We start from the raw sequence: 21,606 nt of genomic DNA on the forward strand, positions 1-21,606 counted from the left end.
AGAGGGCGTATGGCCGCCGTATCCTCGCCGTAGAGCAAATGTGACTTCGGCCTAATCAGGAAGTCTCAATTTTACATTTGCTTGTATGGGAGGGGAGGAAATGAGTCTCCTATTTTGGGCTTTTGGCTCTTGAGTCAGTCTCAATTGTACATTTGATTGAATGGGAGGGGGAGGAAATCGGTGTCCTATTTTGGGCTTTTTGGCCTTGAGTGAGAGTTTTTCCCTTTTTCCCCATTCATTTGAATGGCTGCCTCAGAAGCCCCATTTATCCTCTACTGTGATGGATCTCAAGAACTCAATTTCCACTCAGGACAAGGTACATTGAAAGAGAATCTTTAATTCATATATACGGAGAGAGAACATTGATGGCAAGACATGCAATGATCTCTGCTAATCGAAGCGACTGGAATTTCCATAACCGTCCATTTCCCTTCTATCCAAACAAGCTTGCCAGTTCCTGCTGATGAAAAGCAGCCCCATAACATGATGCTGCCACCACCATGATTGATGAGTAGGGATGGTGTTGACTGGGTGATGTGCAATGTTAGGCTTGCGCCAGATGTAACGCTTTGAATTGAGATTAAAGATTTCAATTTTTGTCTCGTATGAACACAAAACATTTCTCCCCATTCCTGCAGTACCATTAAGATGCTTTTTCACAAACTCCATTATAGCTTTTAGATGTGACTTTTTGAGTAATGGCTTCTTTCTTGCCACCTGTCCTTCGAGGCCAACTTTGTGAAGGGAATCGGATATTGTTTATTGATGCACATTCAACCCCATCTTGAACACAGAGCCTTTTTCAAAGTCATTGTTGGATTTACCCAAACATCCCAAACATCCATCCCAAACATCCATCCCAAACATCCATGTTGGATATAACATCCCAAACCAGTTTCCTGCTTGCCCGGCTGCTGAGTTTGGATGGGCGACCTGATTTGGGTATAATCTGGGTGGTATAATATGTCTTCCACTTCTTAACAATGGATTTCACCGTACTCAATGGGATGATGAGTGACTTTGAAATCTTCTTATAACCCTCTCCTGAATGGTGCTTCTCCACCACCGTATGTCTGATTTCTTTGGAAAGTTCCATGGTCTTCATGTTGACCTTGTTCGTTGACCAAGTGATTTGCATCTTAAAACTCGAAAGATAAGTGGGGGAGATTAATTGTTAAGTTAAACCACTGATTGCAATTGTTAAGTTAAACCTCATACACTTATTTTGTAACCTTTCAAACAAATAATTTACTCCTGAAGTGATTTGGGGTTAATTAGGCAAAGGGTTTAAATACTTATGTAACTGGAAATCATCTGATTTTTCTCTATTAATCAAACTTATTCACATATTATCTGCATTTTTTAAATCTATCATTTTGGAGTAGTTTGTGAAGTCTCGTTATATTAAGTTTTATTTGAAAGCATCATGCAATAAGCTCAGGTATCAAAATGTGAAAACGTTGGAGTGAGGGTGGGGGTGAATGCTTTTGCAGGTCACTGTATTCCACCACCATCCACCCTCCACAATTAACCTAACTATTCTTTTCTTTCTTATTATCCTCCCCTCTTCCTTTGCTTTTCTCAATTTACCATCCCACTTGACACACCAAAAGTGTGGATGGCTCCAACCATCAATTTGCATATATTGGTGTTTTATCTTGCTCACTTGTTAAAAAGCACCACTGTCAAATAGCACAAAATCATCACAAATTTATTGATCTCTGAAAACACGACAGATTTTACTCTATTTTAGCATCTTCCTGAATGCAACAAATTATTAACTTTCAGAAAAAAACGACTTTTTAAATTGGCCGAAAATTTTTAGTATACAAATGCTGTGTGAGAAAATTCACATTTCTCAGATTTAATTACTCTTATGGAAGGTCTGATGAGATTTCAGTTGTGTAGTCAAATAAACTATATTAATTACAGGAAGATCAGTTCAATCCAGCCTCCAGTCCTGCCATCAGCAGCTCCATTCTCTGCCGAACTTGTTGAAAAGGGGGACGCACATCTGACCTAAAAAGATGTGTAGGAGAGGTAAGATAATTACTGATTCATACATGGACATTCCCATGATTAATCCGAAAATAAACATTTCAAAGCATAGTACTTGTTTCGCTATTAAAAGTCACACGACAGTGCATGCAGCACAATTATGTGCAAAGGATGGATAATATGGATACACAAGAGCAAACTCTCAGGAAGGAAAAACTGGAAATTTGGTTTAACGGGGGTAGAAAAGATTGTGGTTTTGGATGGGGGTGATGATCTGAAATGCTGATGAAGAGCTGTCTTGAAGACTTGGAGAGAAGAATGAGATTGAAAAGTATGTGGAAGATGGTTCCACACAGTGGAAAACAGAGGAACAAATGAGTGGAGGTGAGCAGTGATGCTAGATTTAGATAGTTTCACCAGAAGGGGGTTGATTGGTGGACTATGTTCCCTGCAGATACCTGGGAGGGGGGATGGAGGAGGGGGGAAAAAGGGGGGGGGGATAGAAGGGAAAAGCAGAGGGTGCAAGACCAGAAAGTTTGAAGACAGAGAGACCACTGACCTGTCTATGATAACACACTGATTCCAATGCTCTTGAAGGATTTGAAGGATTACAATGCTCCTCAAGCTGAGCAAGGTGTGAGGCAGGGGCACCAGCCCAGAGGGGAGAGCAGTATTACCTCAAGCTGTGGATGAAGGCCTTGTAGGTGCATTAGAGTTTAAGAGTGCCAAGGAAAGACTTTGCATGATGGAGGATGCCCAGTTGGTGACTGGCTTTTGAGGCCAACTTTGAAATGTAGTTTGCCCAAAAAGGATCATGGCTGACAGTGAGACCAAAGAGTTAGAGTGACTGGACGTCTTTGAGAGGGTTGTTACGAAAGTAGATGGGAGGGTTTGCTAGATGGTCCTTTCGGAGAGAGAGAGAGAGAGAGAGAGAGAGAGAGAGAGAGAGAGAGAGAGAGAGAGAGAGAGAGAGAGAGAGAGAGAGAGAGAGAGAGAGAGAGAGAGAGAGAGAGAGAGAGAGAGAGAGAGAGAGAGAGAGAGAGAGAGAGAGAGAGAGAGAGAGAGAGAGAGAGACAGAGAGAGAGAGAGAGAGACAGAGAGAGACAGAGATGTTGCCTGTACATCTGAAAGATGAGGGATGTCACGGCAGAGGGTGGAGTCATTGGCAGATAGATAAAGCAAATTTTCTCGAGAGTCAGGGAGATCGTTGATGAAGATCAGGAATAGTATTGGGCCCAGAACATTGCCATGGGGCATCCAGCCTTGACAGGGAGAGGAGATGAATGGTCCGTTGAGTGCCACATGTTGGCTTTGAGAGGCGAGGAAGTCAGCAAGCCATGTGCAGAGTTGATATTGGATGCCATAGGCAGAGTTTTGAGAGTAAGGCAGGATGTCAGACTCTATCAAAAGCTCGAGAAATGTCCAGAGAGACATCCCTGATCATTTCGAGCAAAGACGACAATTTCTCTCACGAAAAAGCCACGAAATGGTGTCTCTCTCATCCATTCATGCCATATTTCCTTTGTTAAATAATGATGTTAATTCAAACTTTCTATTGAAAAAAAAAGATGGAATGTTTAATTAGGGTGTTGCTACTCACTGGTATTTCCAGCAGTCCAGCATGAGGGAGTATGCCTCGGGTGGACAGCCGAGAGGCGAGCTGAGTCTGTTGCCTTTCTGCAGAAAATCATGAACCTCTGAACCACGCATGCCCTTTCACATGGTCATTCCAAAACAGAGAAAAAGGGGTGAGGGATTTTTTTTTTTCCAAATCAAAACAGTTATTAATGAGATCAGTAGATTAAAGTTTATAATTTATTATTCATATTCATGTTTAACTTGTTAGATTTGTTATTATTAGGCTGGGGTGATGCTGTACATTTATAGCCCGAGCGTGCTGCCACGATTTAATACACCTCATTCAGCGTTCTGACAATCTGTTTGCTTTACATTCATGACAAAGCACCAATAGTGCAATGCCAGAGCACTTTTTGATCTGGCATTGCAATTCACACTTCCCAACATTTTCTGCAACCTTGGCCACACATAAACCAAATGGAAATGTTGTCACAGCTCAGGTACCTGCAGGTGCTCCGAGAGTTCTTATCATGGAATTGCATTGCAAACAACCAATGGTATCATTACTGAGAAACGTGACCAATAATGGATATAGCTTTCACTGCAATCTTCTTAGATTGAGGATTAACGTTCAGCTCGTCATCAAAGGCCCGTTGGAGAAGAGAGGAAAAACAATTGCCATTTTTTAAAATGGAGAGATAAATTTGGACACATCTGGTTGCCAGGTGAACTTGGATCACAGCCAAAGTTGAGATGTTTGTTGGGTGTCGTTTTGCTTAGTGATGAGTTTTGAAAGCAAAAAGTGCCTTGTCAACACTTTGTTTTCAATTGTAAATGATCTCAAAGTGATCCACTGCCTTTTCCTACACCACAAATCCAATGGCTTTTTGCATACGTATCAGTGAGCCAGGTTTTACTCAAAGTACAGTTATAGTTATCATTGCTGTGTGAATTCACACTTCCCAACTGAACACCATAAGAACACACAATGAAGAAATAATAATACAATACCATTCCTTTCGCGCCGTAAGGCACATAGGGCAGCCGAGGCGGTTTCATTGGCAAGGAGTACAATCCTGGATGGGTTGCCACTCCGACACAGGTTACCCAGAATGGTTATTACCCCAGCAAGCTGGTACTCATTATGTCAACCTCGGAAGGATGGTAGGCTGAGTCAACCCATTTGGTCAGCTGAGTCAACCCAAAAAACAAATAGAGGGGGCTCATTCATTGGCCATGCTTCCCCAATCTTGTCGACAAGTGACACCAGTCTGCACATTGTGGTGTTAGGCTCAATGCCTCAGGGCAGATCTCCTGAGCTGAACAAAAACATCCATTTCAAATATAATCATCTAAGGTCTGTGGAGTGTGCCAGATGCATACTCGGTAAGGTTTTTCTCCATACGAGAAAGCTTCCCACATGGTGATAGCAAAGCTCCAAACGTCGCTTTTACTGGTGAAACGGAAGAAATCGATGCACTCAGGCGCGTACCACTTTACCGGCCATTTCCCCACACTTCTAGCCTGTGTAGACAACATGATCAGGAAAAAGAAGACATAATTGCATGCTCGTCATGACATTTTATTTCACACAGTATTAATTTCAGTTATGGTAAATGAAAAGGGTTATTGTTGTTGTTGTAACTTTTGTGAAACTTTTACATAATCCATGTACCTGTGATCAAATCACTTTCTTTATCATTTACCTTTTATGGCTGTTTTGTCAGTAACTGAGTGAAATCATAAGCTTGTATACACCTATGAAAAAGGTTTCATACTGCTTACTGCTTACTGCTCCAGGATACCTAATCTTGTGAACACTATTCTACAACTTTATCAAGGAAATATTCAATGAAATTATATAAATGTTGTGTGGTTTGGTGGCAAAAGAAATAGAATTAGCAAATGTTGATACATAAACAAATAAAAGTAAAAATCAATCAAAGCATTCAGATGTTGTTCTTGGAAAGGTCAGGTCAGGAATGGGAGCATGCGCCAGAGCAGTGAGTCGCTGCGTCCACTTTCTGCTGGTACTGCAGGGGCCTCCATCTGGCCATCCCCCAGGAAAATGTCTGGCCCATCCCCATCTCCTTGAGGTGCTGATCAAGCTGCAACAACCACGAGGCACGTGGTTGGCCCATTGGCCTCCTCCACTCATGAGGCTCCCTCGCTGAGAGAATCTGGTGAGCAGGATCAGCGTCAGGAAAACGAGCCACATGTCCATACAGCCGCAGCTGATGCTTACGGACTATGCAGGTGACAAATCTCATTTGAGTCTCTCAGCAATTGTTCGTTGGACAAAAAGTCTGACCAGCGATAGCCAAGGATTCTCCAGAGACTTGGTACCAAAGGAATAAAGTCTCCGTCTCAGATTCCTGGTCAGAGTCCAAGTCTCACATGTATAGAGCAAGACTGGAAGCACCAAGGACCTGAAGACTTGGACTTTCCTCCTCCCGCACAGATACCGACAGCGCCACACCCCACGAGTCCCCAGGCCCGACCCAGACGTCTGTTGACCTCTGGCTCACAGCCAGCAGAGACATGAATATCACTGCCAAGGTAAGTGAATCTTTCCGTGACCACAACATCCTCACCACAAACAGGATAGCAGCATCCAAGATGTCAATGAAAGCCTGGATCTTAGCTTTGACCCAGGAAACCCGTAATGCCAGCGGCTCTGACTCCTCATTCAGCACCTCAAGGGTCCCAAAAGGATATCTTGAGTCTCCACAAAGATGACTGCATCATCTGCGAAATCAAGGTCAGAGATTTTGACATTCCCAAACGATGCACCACAGTTTGATCACTCTGACATCCCCAGAATCCAGTCCATACAAGTGCTGAAAAATGTGGAGGCCAGTACACACTCCTGACAAACTCCAGAAACAACTAGAAATAAGTCAGAGATGGTACCACTACATCTCACAGCACTCGCAGTACCAGAGTATAGTTCAGATATCAGATTGATCAGTGTTGGTGGCACCCCATGGAGACCAAGAATCCTCCAGAGGGCATCCCGATTCACTGAATCAAACGCTTTACAGAGATCAACATAGGATGTAAGCAGCCCTGCCGAAACTCTTGTCTGCATTCAGTGAGGACCCGAAGAGCAAGGATATGGTCAATCGTTGACCTCTTTGGTGTAAAGCCTGACTGCTCTGGACGCTGGTGCTCAAACAGATGGTGGTGCACCCTATCGGGAATTATCCGAGCAAGGACCTTTCCCGGCACTGAGAGCAGTGTCACCTCTCGGTAGTTGTAGTTTTGGCGATCACCCTTCCCTTTCTAGAGAGGGAAAACAAGGCCCCTCTTCCAGTCAGTTGGGATGATGCCTTTGTTCCAGGCAGAGCACAGAACTGCCTGCAACGACACGAGTGCAGCATTTCCACCAGCCTTGAAAAGTTCAGCATGAATGCCACAGATTCCTGGAGCTTTCCCCCATTTCAATATGTTCACAGTTGATTCAATATGTTCAGCTCTGTTATTCAGCCTGGCTCTGCGACTGGTCAATGGTATCCAGTGTCCCTTGAGAGAAAATTCTTCTTTGCCCTACGGTGAGTTCCAAGACATCCACCGGCAACATCAAGGACGGTGGGCTTGAAGGCACTCCACAACTCTTCAGGACCCCCCAAAGCATCCAGGCCACCCCAAATCTCCACTCAGCCTGTTCGCAAACTCCTCAGACACTCTCTAATCCTTGAGCTTGCCAACATCCAGCCTCGGCTGGGATGTTACCATTCTCCTGGATTTAAGGTGGAACTTGAGAGTTGCTACAACAAGCCGGTGGTCAGTATTGAGGAACTGAGCACTCCGGAAGACCCTGCAGTTCTGGATCATCCTCCAGCATCCATCAACTAGCACATGGTCAATCCCCTTTGCGACACCGCCAGCATTGGAAAACCAATTACAGCGATGAGCCTTTGGGTGCTGAAACCATGAACCAGCCACCCTAAGTCCATGACTTCTTGCAAAGTCAATGAACTTAGTGCTATTCTGGTTCACAGATCCAGACCCATGGGGACCAACAGACATCTCATAACCATCCCTATCAGTTCCCTGTTGATGCATTGAAATCCCCCAAGACAAGAAGTGTATCTCTCCTGGGGCACTGATCAACCACAGACAAGAGCGTGGCATCGAATGCGTCCTTCATGGTGAGATCACTCGCCTCAGTCGGAGCATATACAGAGACCAGGGAAATGATACCCAAGGAATGACAAATCCTTTGTCTCATAATATGTTCGTTAACCGGTGTAACCTCAATTATCATTGGAGTCAGCTTATTGGACACAGCCACAGCAGCTTCTTGGGTATGGTAACCATCAGAATGACCAGACCAATAGTAGGTGTAACCACCCACCATGATCTCACCGCAATCCGGTCTCCGAACCTCACAGAGTGATGCAATACCAATGTTCAAATACTTGAGCTCAGATGATAACAGACAGATGATCATCCTCTCTTCGGGATGGGACATTCCAGGCACCCACCCGAAGGGAACGCCTCAGGTTAATCCAAGGAGACTGCCGTCTGGTGGACGACACCTCAGCACCACCCCGACACACTCTCCCACAATCTGACCCGGGAATGTTTCCCCGTGGTTTCCCTCCTTGCATCAAATATTGGGGGTCCCAAAGGCTTTGCCCCAATCCCGTCATCCGGTGAGCTGCCCTGCAAGGGGAAGCTGCATTGCAGGTACTCCCACGGAGTGGGATTTTTAGATTTTTTTATGCTTCTGGAATGTTTTGCGGAATGAAGGGTTTTTCGGTGACCGGAGTGCAAATCCTGCCACCAACCTCCTAATAAGAAGTAACCCAACTGCAGGAGGACGTCCACAGACACAGTCGGGCACTAGGTATGGATGGCCGTTGGCTCACAAGGAGCTCCTCTGCCCTTTGACAGGTTTTGTTCTTCATCCTGCTGGGTATCCATATCCAAACACCCTCCTCACCAAGAAACTAGGTGGGGCAGACAGTTTAGTCACCGACAACCCGACCATGGAATAGGTTAGTACAGGTTTACATGGTACCTGTAGCAAGTGATTGATCTAGTCTGACCTGACCTGACCTGACAATGAAACCTGGCACGAACCTTCTTGGAAAACCTAACTGTTACTCTCAAATAACTACTTGACTCAGCTTTGATCATAAGCCAATTGCAGAAGTGGAACTTGCCTCATAAACGTTTTCAGCATTGAGAGCTTTCGAAAGACCAAAATCACTGATTTTAGCATAACACTCCGTGACCAGAAGGACATTGCGTGCAGCGAGGTCCCGGTGTACGAAGTTTCGTTCTTCGAGGTAGCACATCCCCTGTGCCACCTGAAACAGCAACAGTGCAATTCCTGACGATGTCATAATTTCCCTGTGGGTTAGGCGAGAAAACGATATTGGTGGAAAGAACTACTCAGGGATGCGAGATTAATTTTGAATCTTACGATTTAATATTTGTATGTAACATTTACTTATGGTAGAAAGCAGGACAAGTGGGAAGCTGGACAACATAATGGACATGATGGCTGAAAGGGTGAGCGGATCCACTAATGGACTGATGAAACATTTTACCAAAGCAATAGTCTCGTTTTATGAACAACAACAACTTAGCCTTTTATCAAGCTGTATTATATTTTAAAATTAAGTCTCATCTCAGAATGTTAATTCTTTTATTTGATGAAAAGTCCTTGGAGGGGAAGAGGATTTCATTTCCTGATGTTATGTCTACGTCTTCCATCCATTGTTAGGTTAGGAGAAACAGCATGTGCAAGGTTCAGGGACTTGCCTAAAACCAAATTACCTTGGTGGAATTTGCATAATATTCATAAAGGAAGAAATACTTTTTTATTGTATGATTGTAAAGGGCACCTCAACCCCACCAACTTCGTATATCCGACAACGTTATTCCGAGACCCCATCCAAAAGGTTCACACATTTAATGTACCAATTCATAACATTTCGGACACTTTAATTACCTCCGCCGACGAAGGTGGACGGAGGTTATGTTTTCACTGCTGTCTGTTTGTCCGTCTGTGAGCAGGATATCTCAAAAAGTTATGGACGGATTAAGAAAAAATTTGTCTGAATCCAAACTGACAAAACAGTTTGGTGGTCTGACAAGGATGAATTGATTTGATTTTGGTGAAGATCCGGATCCAGATACTATAATTTTTAAGTGCTTCTTCACCATTGAGAGATCAGGCCAAAAACTACATGCAGTATAGCACGATCTGTCAAAAAACAAACAAACCACAGACTGATTCGGACGAAACTTGGAGGACACATTGGGTGTGTGACAGTGAAGAACAGAATCAACTTTGGTGAAGATCCGGATCCAGATACTCCAATTTTAAAGTGATTCTTCACCATTGAGATATAGAGCTAAAATAGCATGACGTCACAAAACGTTATGGAGGGATTCAGCCAAAGCTTGGAGGATGATTTGGTTAGGTGACAAGAACAAGGCGATTTGATTTTGGTTAAGGTTCGGATGTAGATCCGGGCAATCAAGGGGAATACAAAATGTAAATTGTTAAGCCTGGTGGAAGTATGCGCTCTTCCGAGTGCCGTTCTAATTACCTTTGAGTGCGTAGGAACTTGTTGAGTGGACCCAGTGGTGCTAATTCCATCACCAGCATCAGAGTCTTGTTATTGTCACAAACACCAAACATCCGGACAATATAAGGATGGTCGAGCTGGTGCATTAGCTGTGCCTCCCGCATGAGCTCCTCTCTCAAAAGCTCTTGGTTGTTCGCTTGCTTTAGGACCTTTACAGCGGCACGCACTTCACGACTACACGAGAGGCAAAGAAGAAAAAGAAACAATTCAATATTGTCATTACTCGCCTTCCCACAAAACTTGTTTCCAGGATGCGGACTCTGGGGTCATGGCTCCTTTATCCCCTCTTGTAGTTAGGTAAGTATGCATGTTGAAGATCCTGCAAATCATTGGTAATTCTTGTCAAGAGGTCGAGTTAAAAGGTTTGCTCCTCTGTCGGCTTAAACATACGAGTGTCCGGTTTCTATCAAAATGCTTACTAGATGTTTTGACACCTCCATTGGTACCAAATGTTGCACCACCATGTGCCTATTAGCATTTGCTGGTGGATTTTAGATGCACCATCATAGTTTTCTACAAAAAGGTAGGCCCTTCGGCTGATTTTCCAGTGGAAATCTCACAAATCACTCAATATCTGCGATTGCCGTGGCTGGAGAAGAAATTTGGAAGGGATGTGGGTGGCACTGCATCAGTAACTTCGTAACATTGAATTACTCGGTACAGCTGAGGAAGCTGCTGATGCAATCAACATCTGAATTTGTAATCAAATTATAGTCAAGTAGGCATTTGCTATCAATACAAAAAACTGACAAGAGTAAATAAAACAAATGGCCATTTATAATGAAAGGAGGTATGATCTATGGAAATAGGACATCTACGTAAAGGAAAGTTACATTAAATGCTTAATATGAAACAAAATATAGTCAGGATGAGTCTGGCCCATATATATTGTGTGTTTTTAAAAGGGAGGGACAGGAAATTACATGTTCATATGAATCAATCCGCTCTCTCCAGTCAACACTGGCCCATCACCACATCAGCACCTAACATTGATTGCTCGTGAAGTTTCTTCATTCCACCCCACATTCAACACTTCTGTCCATTATCTCGACCCTGGGACAGTGATGCCGGTGGTGAGGCCATCACAATGAAACAACTCATTCTCTTCCTGGAAGGAAAACCTGACTCACTGCAAACTGCAGCCTTTCCACACAGCTCAGAACGATTGTGTATCTGTCCTATGAAGAGCCAAGGTTCAACATCAGACTCATCTGGGATCCTCAAGCCTCTTACAATCCTTCAAAACCTAGTGGGAGCTGGTAAACTTTGTCTCTGGTACACATTCCTCCTCCATTCCTCCTTCCCTCCTGAAGGATGGAGTCATTCTGGACATTGTTCTAGAATCTAGAGTATAGAGGAAGCTGAAAGCAGAGTTCTTGAACTTTGTCTTCACTCAAAATCCAAAGTCCCAAATCCATGCCTTCCTGTATACACATTTTCCATTTTTACAGAATGCTCCCGACAGCATATGTCCTTCTCCCCTGCCATAGTGGAAAGGTTTTGAACCAACTGGCCACCTCTTGCTCAACTGGTCCTGACCCCTCACTCAGTTCTTAAGTGCTTAAACCCTCACCTATATCTCTATCTCTATCTCTATCTCTATCTCTATCTCTATCTCTATCTCTATCTCTATCTCTATCTCTATCTCTATCTCTATCTCTATCTCTATCTCTATCTCTCTATCTCTATCTCTATCTCTCTCTCTCTCTCTCTCTCTCTCTCTCTCTCTCTCTCTCTCTCTCTCTCTCTCTCACGTCCTTCTTGGATGGGCAAATTCCATCTTGGATAATTTCAAACATTATTCCTACATTTACCAAGCAAAAAAAAAGAAAAGGTTTTTAAACGGATCCCCTTACAAAAGACCTGTCAACCTTCTCTCCATCATAAGCAAAGTAATGGAGTCCATATTGCAGCTGACCTCAGCCAATATCTCTCCTCTATAATCGCTAATCTCTGACAACCAGTCTGACTTCTGACCTGGCCATTCCACCTTGGATTACGCTAATTCTTCCGACACAGCAGCGGATGGATGTCATGAGGCATCAAAAATGGGTTAGGGCCATCTCTAGATATCTCTCGAGCCTTTGAAATCAAGGCTGAATGCCAGACAGTATCAAAGTTGTCTTCATTTGATATTCAGGGCCTCCTGCTCAAGTGGTTGTCCGATTTGCTCTATGGGCAGAAACTGTTGGTGGCCCTTGATGGTGTGCTTTTGATCTTTCCCTTCAGGCTGTCGTTCCACAAGGCAGTGTCATGATATATCTGAATTTTGCCCAATGTCAAAGATCTGTCTGATTCTCTTGAAAACCAGCTTTACCATTATGCCGATGATTTAACCTTGTACAGAACAACCCATCACAGTTGTGAAAGGCTGGCTAGTACCAAATCCCTTTCCTCAGACCGAGACAAAACAAGCCACTGGTCAGTTACTTGGAACATGACGTTCAATGCCGGCAGGTCACACACAAGGTGTCTCACAAGGATTGGAAACCAAACAATCCAAATAAACTTCTCTGGATAACCACTGGAAGAAGTGCAATCCCTGGAACACCCTGGCCTCAATGTCTGCCATAAGTTTTCATCGGAGGATCATATCACCAAGTCAGCATCAAAGGGCAGTTGTCATCTGGGTCTTCAACCCCATGCGCTATTGGACTAAGGTCTTCAAAAGGGCATCTCATGCACTCATTCTCTATTGGATTAAGGTATTCCTTCGTGCAATAGGCTCATCACAGTGTACAAGGCTTTCATATGGAGGTCCATGGAGTATTTCTGTCCACTCTGGGCTGGTGCTTCTGGTTCTCACCTTGCTTCTCTTGCATGGTTGAAAGCAAGGCCTTCTCAAGGCAGAAGACTATCATTCCCGAGGATAATCATTTAGTGGGGCAGATAACAGCAATTTTTGAGAGGAATCGTGCAAATGATGATACAAGCATCACATTTGGCACATTTGTTCTCCAGGGGATTCTAATCAAATCTGCCTGATTGGCCATTTGAAAATCCAAATTTTGAAAAAATTTGAATAATAAAAAAAAAACTTCAAAAAAGTTAAGATCACGAATCAATGTTGGATGCTGGCTGAGATTGGTGAATGTTTCAGAAACATCATCAAAGACGTTCCAAGTCTGCCATGCAGTTTTCTTCCCTTTACCATGGAAGGCAGACACGACGTCACATCCAGTGAACGCATGGAAGTATGGGATCCCTCTAGCTTTCTCAGGCCCTATTGCAGAAACTACCTCATGGACTGGAATCCATCGTGCATTGGCTCCTTGGCCAAAGGCAATCCACATGTTCTCAAGATCTAGTTCCTGTAAGGATGGCAGTACAGATATTGCTATGACTAGTACGTCCGTGTCATTAGCCTTAATGATAATGGACTTGCTACCATCCGTCGTTGCATCCCTGGCATGTACAAATATTTGAGTGTCAGCTTCTTCATGACAACATGGAGACACAGCATCCAGTGACTTCCTTGTGTTGCTAATGGCATTTTCTCCTTTTGTGACAATGACTGTGCTTGTCGTCTGTGCTTCACACATCTTTTCCACAAGGAAGTGAAACAGCTCAGTCTTGTTGCTGTCATGTCGAAGAAAGCTTCTCCAGTTACTTGGGGTCTTACTGGTTCCTGTCACTCTTCTTCTGATTCCTTGCCGCCTTTTCGACCTTGCCTCAGACTTCAGACTTGACTTGTTGTGCACATCAAACACTACGTCCACCCTCTTGTATCTGGCTGGCACCATAGGATTCCACCTTTGGGATTATGTCTTCTTTAGCATAGTCATCAAATATCTTTGAAGTGTGTGGAGGTAGGTCATTGATAAGTGCTGAGCCATCAATGATGACTGTATCTCCCCTTGGTTCTCTGTCTGGGATGTTCACTTGCGCTTCAAGAATTTCAGCCAGCTGTGACTACAAAATTTTTTTTAAGTTTTTTTTTTTTTTTTCTTCAAATTTTTCAAAATTTTGATTTTCAAATGGCCAATCGGGCAGATTTGATCAGAAAGCCCTGCAGAACAGAAATGCCAAATTTGATGCTTGTATCATAATTTGCACGATTTTTCTACTATGTACTACACTAATTCTCCCACTTGTGGCAAGTTGATGGGCTATATTTTGTAGAAGCTTGTACATCTGGCCATTCTTCGAGAAACCCTAATTTGCTCACCCTCTCAAGTCCAGACTGGTTGCTCATTTGCATTAATCCATCCCCTTATTTTCCAAATTGTGGAATGGTCTCCCTTTGTTTGTTGTCTCATCTTCCTGATTTCAGTCTTTCAAATGTGCTACCCATCATTACCTCATGTGCTCACCCATGCACATCACTGATATCTTCAACACACCCTGATTCTTTCCTATTCTCTTTCTCTCCAGGCCATTGTTACCTGTTTTGTTTTATTTCTCCTTTCCTTCTGGTGTATGTCCACTCCCCCATATCCTTTAGTAGTTTGTTAACCTTTGGTAGTTAAAAAACAACAACAACTCACCTTCGCATTCGCAAGATTCCTGGCACAACTGTGGCGAAATTCCCAGCACCCAGCTCAATGTCTGTATTTAATGTGAGGGCATTAGGGTTGAGTTCAATTGTGCGGAGCTCGTCAGGATCGTTGTAAGGACTTTCAAACACATCTGTTTCTGTTGGTTTTGCAGCTTGTCCATACACATTTTCAGTCGAATGCATGCCTGCGGAAGGTTTGGCAACAAGTTGAAGGATGTTATCCACTAAGGTTAATATTGTTCAAATACTTTCCAACAGTTGGAAATGAAGTACATTGAAAGATTAAGGGAGTAAATAAGCAGGAATGAGTAGTTAAATAGAGCACACCACATTAAATTTCTGTTCAATAAACTTACCACAAAAATAACAAAGCACTATTTTTTTTTGTTTACTTAGTCGAGGCTCGTTTCAGAGCTAACACAGAACATATAACAAAGGGAGCAGGAGACGAGAGGGGGTGAGAGAGGGAAATGCAACAACAGCAGGGAACAGGGACATCAGATCTGTGGAGGAGAGAGGGAAGGGGCGGGTTACATGGGGTAAGCAAGATGGACACGACAGGGAGTTTCAGGAAGGAAAACAGGGAATTTGAAAGAGGTGGGTTTGGGATAGGTTAACAGGGGTAGAAAAGATCATGGTTTTGGATGGGGGAAGATATGACATGGTGGTCAATAACTGTTTTGAAGACTTGGAGGGAAGAGTGGGATCGAAGAGTGTGTGGGAGTTTGTTCTGGAGGCAGGAAAAAAAAGAGGAATGAAAGGGTGAAGGTGAGCAGTAATTCTTGATTTGGCAGTTTCACCAGAAGAGGGTTGCTAGCAGACCTAGAGCACCCTACAGAAATATTAGGGAGACAAAGCACAGACAAAGCAGGGGGTGTAAGGCCAGAGAGGACATGGTAGAAGACAGAAAGACCATCGACCTGTCTGTAGTGAGTGAGTGAAAGACCCAAAGAATCAGCTTCATCGTGGGAGATACCAATGATCCTAAAAGTCTTGGTTTCCACAGCATGAAGCCAAGAAATGTGTGAGGCAGGGGTACCAGCCCAGAGGGGAGAGTAGTACTCCATCAAGCTGTGGATGAAAGCTTTGTATGTGGTCAGGAGCTCAGGTGTGCCAAGGAAGGACTATGGACGATGCCCAGTCGGAAACTGGCTTTCAAGGCGAGCTTGGAAATGCAGCTTTCCCAGGAAGGATCATGGCAGATAGTGAAACCCAAAAGGTTGAGAGTGACAATTTTTTCAAGAGGATTGTTCAAAAAGTAGATTGGGGACATTGTGTTTCAGATGGGGGAGGTTCCAGATGGTCCTTTCGGAGAGACATCGTGGGAGTGTGAGATTTGTCTGGATTGAAGGACTTGTTTTCATAATTCCTGAGATTTTCCTGATAAAACGTTGATGAAGAAAATCCTATGTTCGTGCACATTGTGACATAATTAATGCACTCTACACAAAATGATTTAGTTTTAGTCTGCACTTACATCAGCCAATTCACCGAGCTTGTCGTTTACATCAGATAAGCAGTATCACTCACTCAAACTGGAGAGCTCATAGAACATCTTCCCTCACACTGTTTTGAGAAACAAGAACGTGGGTGGGGTCTACGAACGGCAAATTTGATTGGTCGTGATGACGTAAAATGCTGTAATATTTTGTCCATGGCCTGCTAAATGGAAGAGTTTTCAAAGTGCTAAAAAGGTTATTTGTGTTCTACAGTGTTCAATTATATAATGCAATTGAAATGAAACAACCATTTTAAAGGTTGTAGAAAAAAACAAAACAAAGAAGTTTACCGCTGTCGATGCAGCGTCTTTTACACCACCTTATTTAACATGTTACATTAGTTTTTCATGCCTGTTGTTTGTGTCCTTTATGACATCCTCAACAACAATGAGTTTCCTGTTTGGAATGATTTTCAATTTTGCTTGACTGCCAGACAAGCAGACAGAATAAAAATATAATCTGACTCCTCTCTGCAAATGTACGTCGAGACTAATTCAGAGCCAAAGTAGTGTTAAACTACAGGTTCATTTTTCTGATTCATGTATTTTAAATATAACATTCAATTGAAATCAAGTCATTCCTCAATCATAAACTGACGTTTGTCCACAGAAGGATGGACAGACAGACAGACAGACAGAAGTGAACCAATTGCTTAATGCTGATTTTTGCTTCGCATGCATGGGGTAACGAGCAGTGAGGGTGTCGAGTAGGTGGAGTTTAAAGGAAAGGAATTGCTTTATGAATATATGCAATGTAACCAATTAATGTCTGAAGACTGTTGAGTGAAAATTTTCTCACGTACTGACATCTTGTCCATATGTCTGCATGTCCACAGCCATTGTCATCACATTCATATCTCATCCATCAATCATTACTGTATTATAGTTTAAATTTGGAAATGAAGCAGTGTTTCTAAAATTTAATGTTTCTCACTGTGTGTGTTTATATGATGGCTTTACATGAGATAGGCAGATGATAATGCCACAACATTGGACCAGAGTTTACAAATAAATCAACCAACATGACCACAGGTATTGCCGAATGGAGATGTACAAAATAAATAAATAAATAAACACAAAATTGGGAAGATGGCTGAAAGTTCGAGAAAAAGCAAATCGATTTGAGACCAACAAGAGCCAAATAGGATGTTAAGATGGTTTTGCAAGGTTGGGAAAAGAGAATATTTCAAGTCACACAAGATTGAAAGACGTCAAATGAGGGGAACGCTTTACCGACATTAAGTTGAGGTGTTTGAAATTGATAGTGAAGGTAAAAGAGAATTCGAGAAAAAAAAGCTTATGTCACACTGTGATTCCTTCCCAATACTGTATAAAGCACCAAGTGCCATGTGCAAAATACTAAATTAATTAACCAAAGGGGGTAATGCAATAAAACAGGGTGAATAAAGGGAATCAGTAATATAAGGGACATGAGAGAAAAAAAAACACATGGTCAGGAAAGGCAATCTGTTATTCTAAACTAATGAAGAACACCAACTTGATGCACACATGAACAACATGTACTGAATAATCACTTTAATCACATTCACTGAACATGGCTCACACTCATTAAACTGGGCTGCATTTGAAATATTTTTTTTCAGAGGTCTACGTTTTCTCAACGGTTCTTATATATTTTTTGCATGCTGAATTCATAAATGTATCTAATTTCGCTCAATCAGGTCAAGTTTTTATGCTATCTCAATTTTAAGGAAAAAAAATCAAATTTTTTTTTTTTAATAAGCATTTTTTAAATTCAAAATCAGACTTATATTGACAGAAAATGTACAAACTATACATATGACACACAAGTACACTTAATGTGGAAGAAAGTGCCTTCTCAATTACTTTCATTTCAATTTCAGAAAAATAGATAAATCGTTCTTTCTGGCAACACCCAACTTCAGTCGCTCCAGCAGTCGCTGTTTTCCTTCATCTTTTTAATGTTGAATTTCACATTAACTGTACTTGTGCGTCATTTTATATATAGTTTGTACATTTTCTGTCAATGTAAGTCTAGTTTTGAATTTAAAAAATGCTAATTAAAAAAAACAAAAACTTTGATTATTTTTTTCCTTAAAATTGAGATCGCATAAAAACTTGACCTGATTGAGCGAAATGAGATACATTTCTAAATTCATCATGCAAAAAACATATAAGAACCTTTGAGAAAACCTAGACCTCTGAAATGACGCAGACCAGACCATTTGAGATTATCAGCAGGCACCTCCACACATACCCTTTTGACTTTGTGACACATCACAAGATAGCAAACATGTCGATTAAATTATCTCTCCATTTGCAATCTCGAACGGTCAAGTAAAAAATCACAGTTTATGCAATGAAAACAGCCTTCATTATCCAGATTAGAATTTTTAACACAAACTTAGAACAGGACGTGCAATCGTTGCTAATAAAATTCACTTGTGAATGAACATGAAAAATGGTCTCATGCTGCTCTTACAATATGCAACATCCTCTACAACACCAGGTAACATTCTCGCCCTACAAAAGCACTGATCTCCAAATGACGATTCCTAGAGTGAATAAAAAGAAAGTTGATTTGTAAAAGTTTGCATTTTACAGATAATAAAAGCACATTATCACATGCAGGTCTTACAAAAATAAATTCTGCGTGATTGAGATCACAAACACATTTTAAAAGGAACTCACGATGAGGGAGGTTGAGCAACTGCGCTGCCAGTTTCTGTAGCATCGGTGGTGAAGGTTGTTTGAGATGTGAGGTCGAGATTGAGAAAACGTTGTTTTTGTACATTTCAGAGGTAAGTCAGTTGCACAGTTTTAAAGAATTCGGGAGGGGTGAGAAAAACAAAACTTGCATGTCAAGTAATCTGTCAGTACTGTCTTATCAGTAGCGCTCTATCTCTGCGGGGTTGAAATGCCATAATATAATCAATGGACGACATGAAGGTTGTGGCAATTACATTTTAGCAGACAAAGCAATACACTGGTGCCCATCTACTCCATAGTTTCTTGTAAACCGTTCTGTGATAGTTAAATATCACAGAACGGCTTTTGATGCAATGTAAATGACAATGTTGACAAACCACATTACAACATATCCATGGCCACGATGACACAATATATCCGTGAGAGTAACAAGGCTCGAGAAGCACATTTAGAATAAAAATAAAAATTTACCATCCATTAAGAAAAATAATTTAAATACAAAAAAATTAAGTCATGTTTTTGTTTTTTTAACAAGGAATAAATGTACAGGGAAATGTTATTAAAAAAAAAAACACTATTGGTCAAATCCCGTGGTCTGGCATTTACCGTTCCAACAGCCATGTTTTTTCGCAATGTATTTGAAAACGAAGAGGAAAACCAGTTTTTCCTGGATGGTTGATGGTTTTGCTCCTGGAAGAACAGATAATAATGGAAGGAAGGGAAAAGAGGACATAATGACCAGCAGTGACAATCGGGAAGTTGTGTTGAAAATTTTTTTTTTTGAATTTCAAGTGTTATGGCAATGAAAACTGAGACTTGAAGCCAATGAAAATTGAAACAGTACATGCTTGATCACTACTACTACTACTACTACTACTACTACTACTACTACTACTACTACTACTACTACTACTACTACTACTACTACTACGACTTCTACCACTACTTCATGGCCAAATTATTCTCACCTTGTAGGGTCGGCCGTGGAGGGAGGGGAAGGGAGAGTTTAGCCCGAATCTTTCATGAGCATGCTTGAGAGGGCCTGCCATTTGATTGGAACCGATTTAGCCTAGAATTTGGCTAAAGTGCTGGTAATAACATGCCTACTCTTCATGAAAGACACCATGAGATATTTAATGTCCACCAGCTAATGCTAGCAAACTGGCCACCCGACACAATGTCCATCCGAAGGATGGCACACTTTGTAATGCCACGCCGTATCCACAAAGCATAAAGCTGATAGTCGATAGTCAGGCAGAGAAACGACCCAGGACAGCTCAAAGGCAACTGCAATTTATATTACGACATCTGCATCATCCTATCGGACCATATTTCTGAAACTGGTGCATATCATTACAAGGAGCAACAGGTCAGCCAAACTTTCATGTTTACCGCAGTTTATAATTATATATTGTTACGGTTTTAGAAAGGTACCCCGGGGGAGAGCATTCCTGTACATGTAGGATTCCCGAGAATGAGTTCTGTCATTCATTAATGTGGTAGGTACACCATTGCCCTATGTCCAGGTGTTTGAGGGGGGGGGAGGGCATGCGTTTTGAGGTTAGTCTCTATATTCCTGGTGTGATGTCTTCTCATTTGCCACTTTTAATCTCCTCAATCCACTTCACCAAACATCAATTCAACAACCCCTCCTTCACCCCCTCAGTCTTTCCTTCAATGCTGCAGTTAGTCGTTCATGCTTCAATCTGTCTGGCTGGTCTGGCACAGTGTGTTCATATAATTGATAGACGGGAAGTTTTTTTTCCCCTCACTGATTGGCTCTGTTGATTAACCAACACTGCACTCACAGTTCTGCTCAGCCGTAATATGTACTCGGGTGCGTGTTGAGGGTGCGATCCCTAGTTGAGGTCATTTGGTCACCAATAGGTAACAAGACATCGAAGGCATGAGGACCCTGTTAGAACTAATTATCCCAACTGGCGTCAGCGGTTGCTTAAGAACCCGTTGTGCCGTGGAAGCATCCATGTCCTGGTGGCTTTGGGTTCTGAGGCCAGGGAGTCCAAAAGTCCCACCCCCCTTGTGATAGCCCCTTGACCCTGGTACCGTAACAATATTAAAGGATGTAATGAAAGCCGGTGTGGTGAAACAGAGGCCTATCAATATTATGCATCTCATTTGATGGTCCTCCGTAGTCTATACTCCTTATCCACCCACTACATTTTTCACCTCTATTTATAATTTAGCAATAATCTGATACTCTATGTCCCTGCCTTTTGAGTGGTATGAGGAAAAGATCTGTGTAATATGAAAGCTAAATGTTGAACGGTTTTTGAAATATCATGTACATAAAAGTACATGGACAGATGATCGGTCGGTTGGACGGAGTTAATTTTAATGTTACATGTCTCCAACCTTGTTGGAGGGGCAGGGGACAAAAAATATATATAATGAGACAAAGAATGTGTACTCATGATCCAGAAAATATCATGAGTGATAATCTTTGGTGGGAATGAGCTCAACAACATCTGGATCATACATCGATGGGCTTGATCATGGCATCATTTCCAAAGGGGTAGGTATGTCTCCACAAAAATGTGGGCACATAACATGCCTATCAAGCACTTACATGCTAATTACCTTTCTTCCAATTCCTTCCTCTCTACCATTTAAGCCTCCTTAATAAATGAAAAAATTCAAAGGCAGGAAATCCATTTCATTTATGACTAATGTGCTATGTCCAAATCACATTGTCAGTATTTTACCCTCAACCA

At 42.1% G+C, this 21,606-nt stretch overlaps 1 protein-coding gene across 2 annotated transcripts in view; it reads right to left on the reverse strand.

The window, feature by feature from the left end:
• Positions 1 to 1,690: 1,690 nt before the first annotated feature.
• Positions 1,691 to 21,606, reverse strand: part of LOC147016888 (tyrosine-protein kinase SYK-like) — a 79,216-nt gene continuing 59,300 nt past the window's right edge. The window contains exons 7-14 of one of the 2 annotated variants that reach the window (XM_085846036.1): positions 19,481 to 19,564; positions 18,857 to 18,890; positions 14,675 to 14,870; positions 10,149 to 10,361; positions 8,751 to 8,940; positions 4,960 to 5,100; positions 3,599 to 3,675; positions 1,691 to 2,019 (exon numbers count right to left, since the gene is read on the reverse strand). In XM_085846036.1, the coding sequence (XP_085702162.1) occupies positions 1,938 to 2,019; positions 3,599 to 3,675; positions 4,960 to 5,100; positions 8,751 to 8,940; positions 10,149 to 10,361; positions 14,675 to 14,870; positions 18,857 to 18,890; positions 19,481 to 19,564 (1,017 nt within the window). In that variant the 3' untranslated portion in view covers positions 1,691 to 1,937. Of the gene's footprint in view, positions 2,020 to 3,598; positions 3,712 to 4,959; positions 5,101 to 8,750; positions 8,941 to 10,148; positions 10,362 to 14,674; positions 14,871 to 18,856; positions 18,891 to 19,480; positions 19,565 to 21,606 lie in introns of both variants that reach the window. The other variant, XM_085846035.1, reaches the window with a different exon arrangement.

Source organism: Eptatretus burgeri, chromosome 11, assembly GCF_056783735.1.
Source record: "Eptatretus burgeri isolate ZD-2024b chromosome 11, Ebu_testis_v1, whole genome shotgun sequence".
Lineage (NCBI taxonomy): Eukaryota > Metazoa > Chordata > Myxini > Myxiniformes > Myxinidae > Eptatretus > Eptatretus burgeri.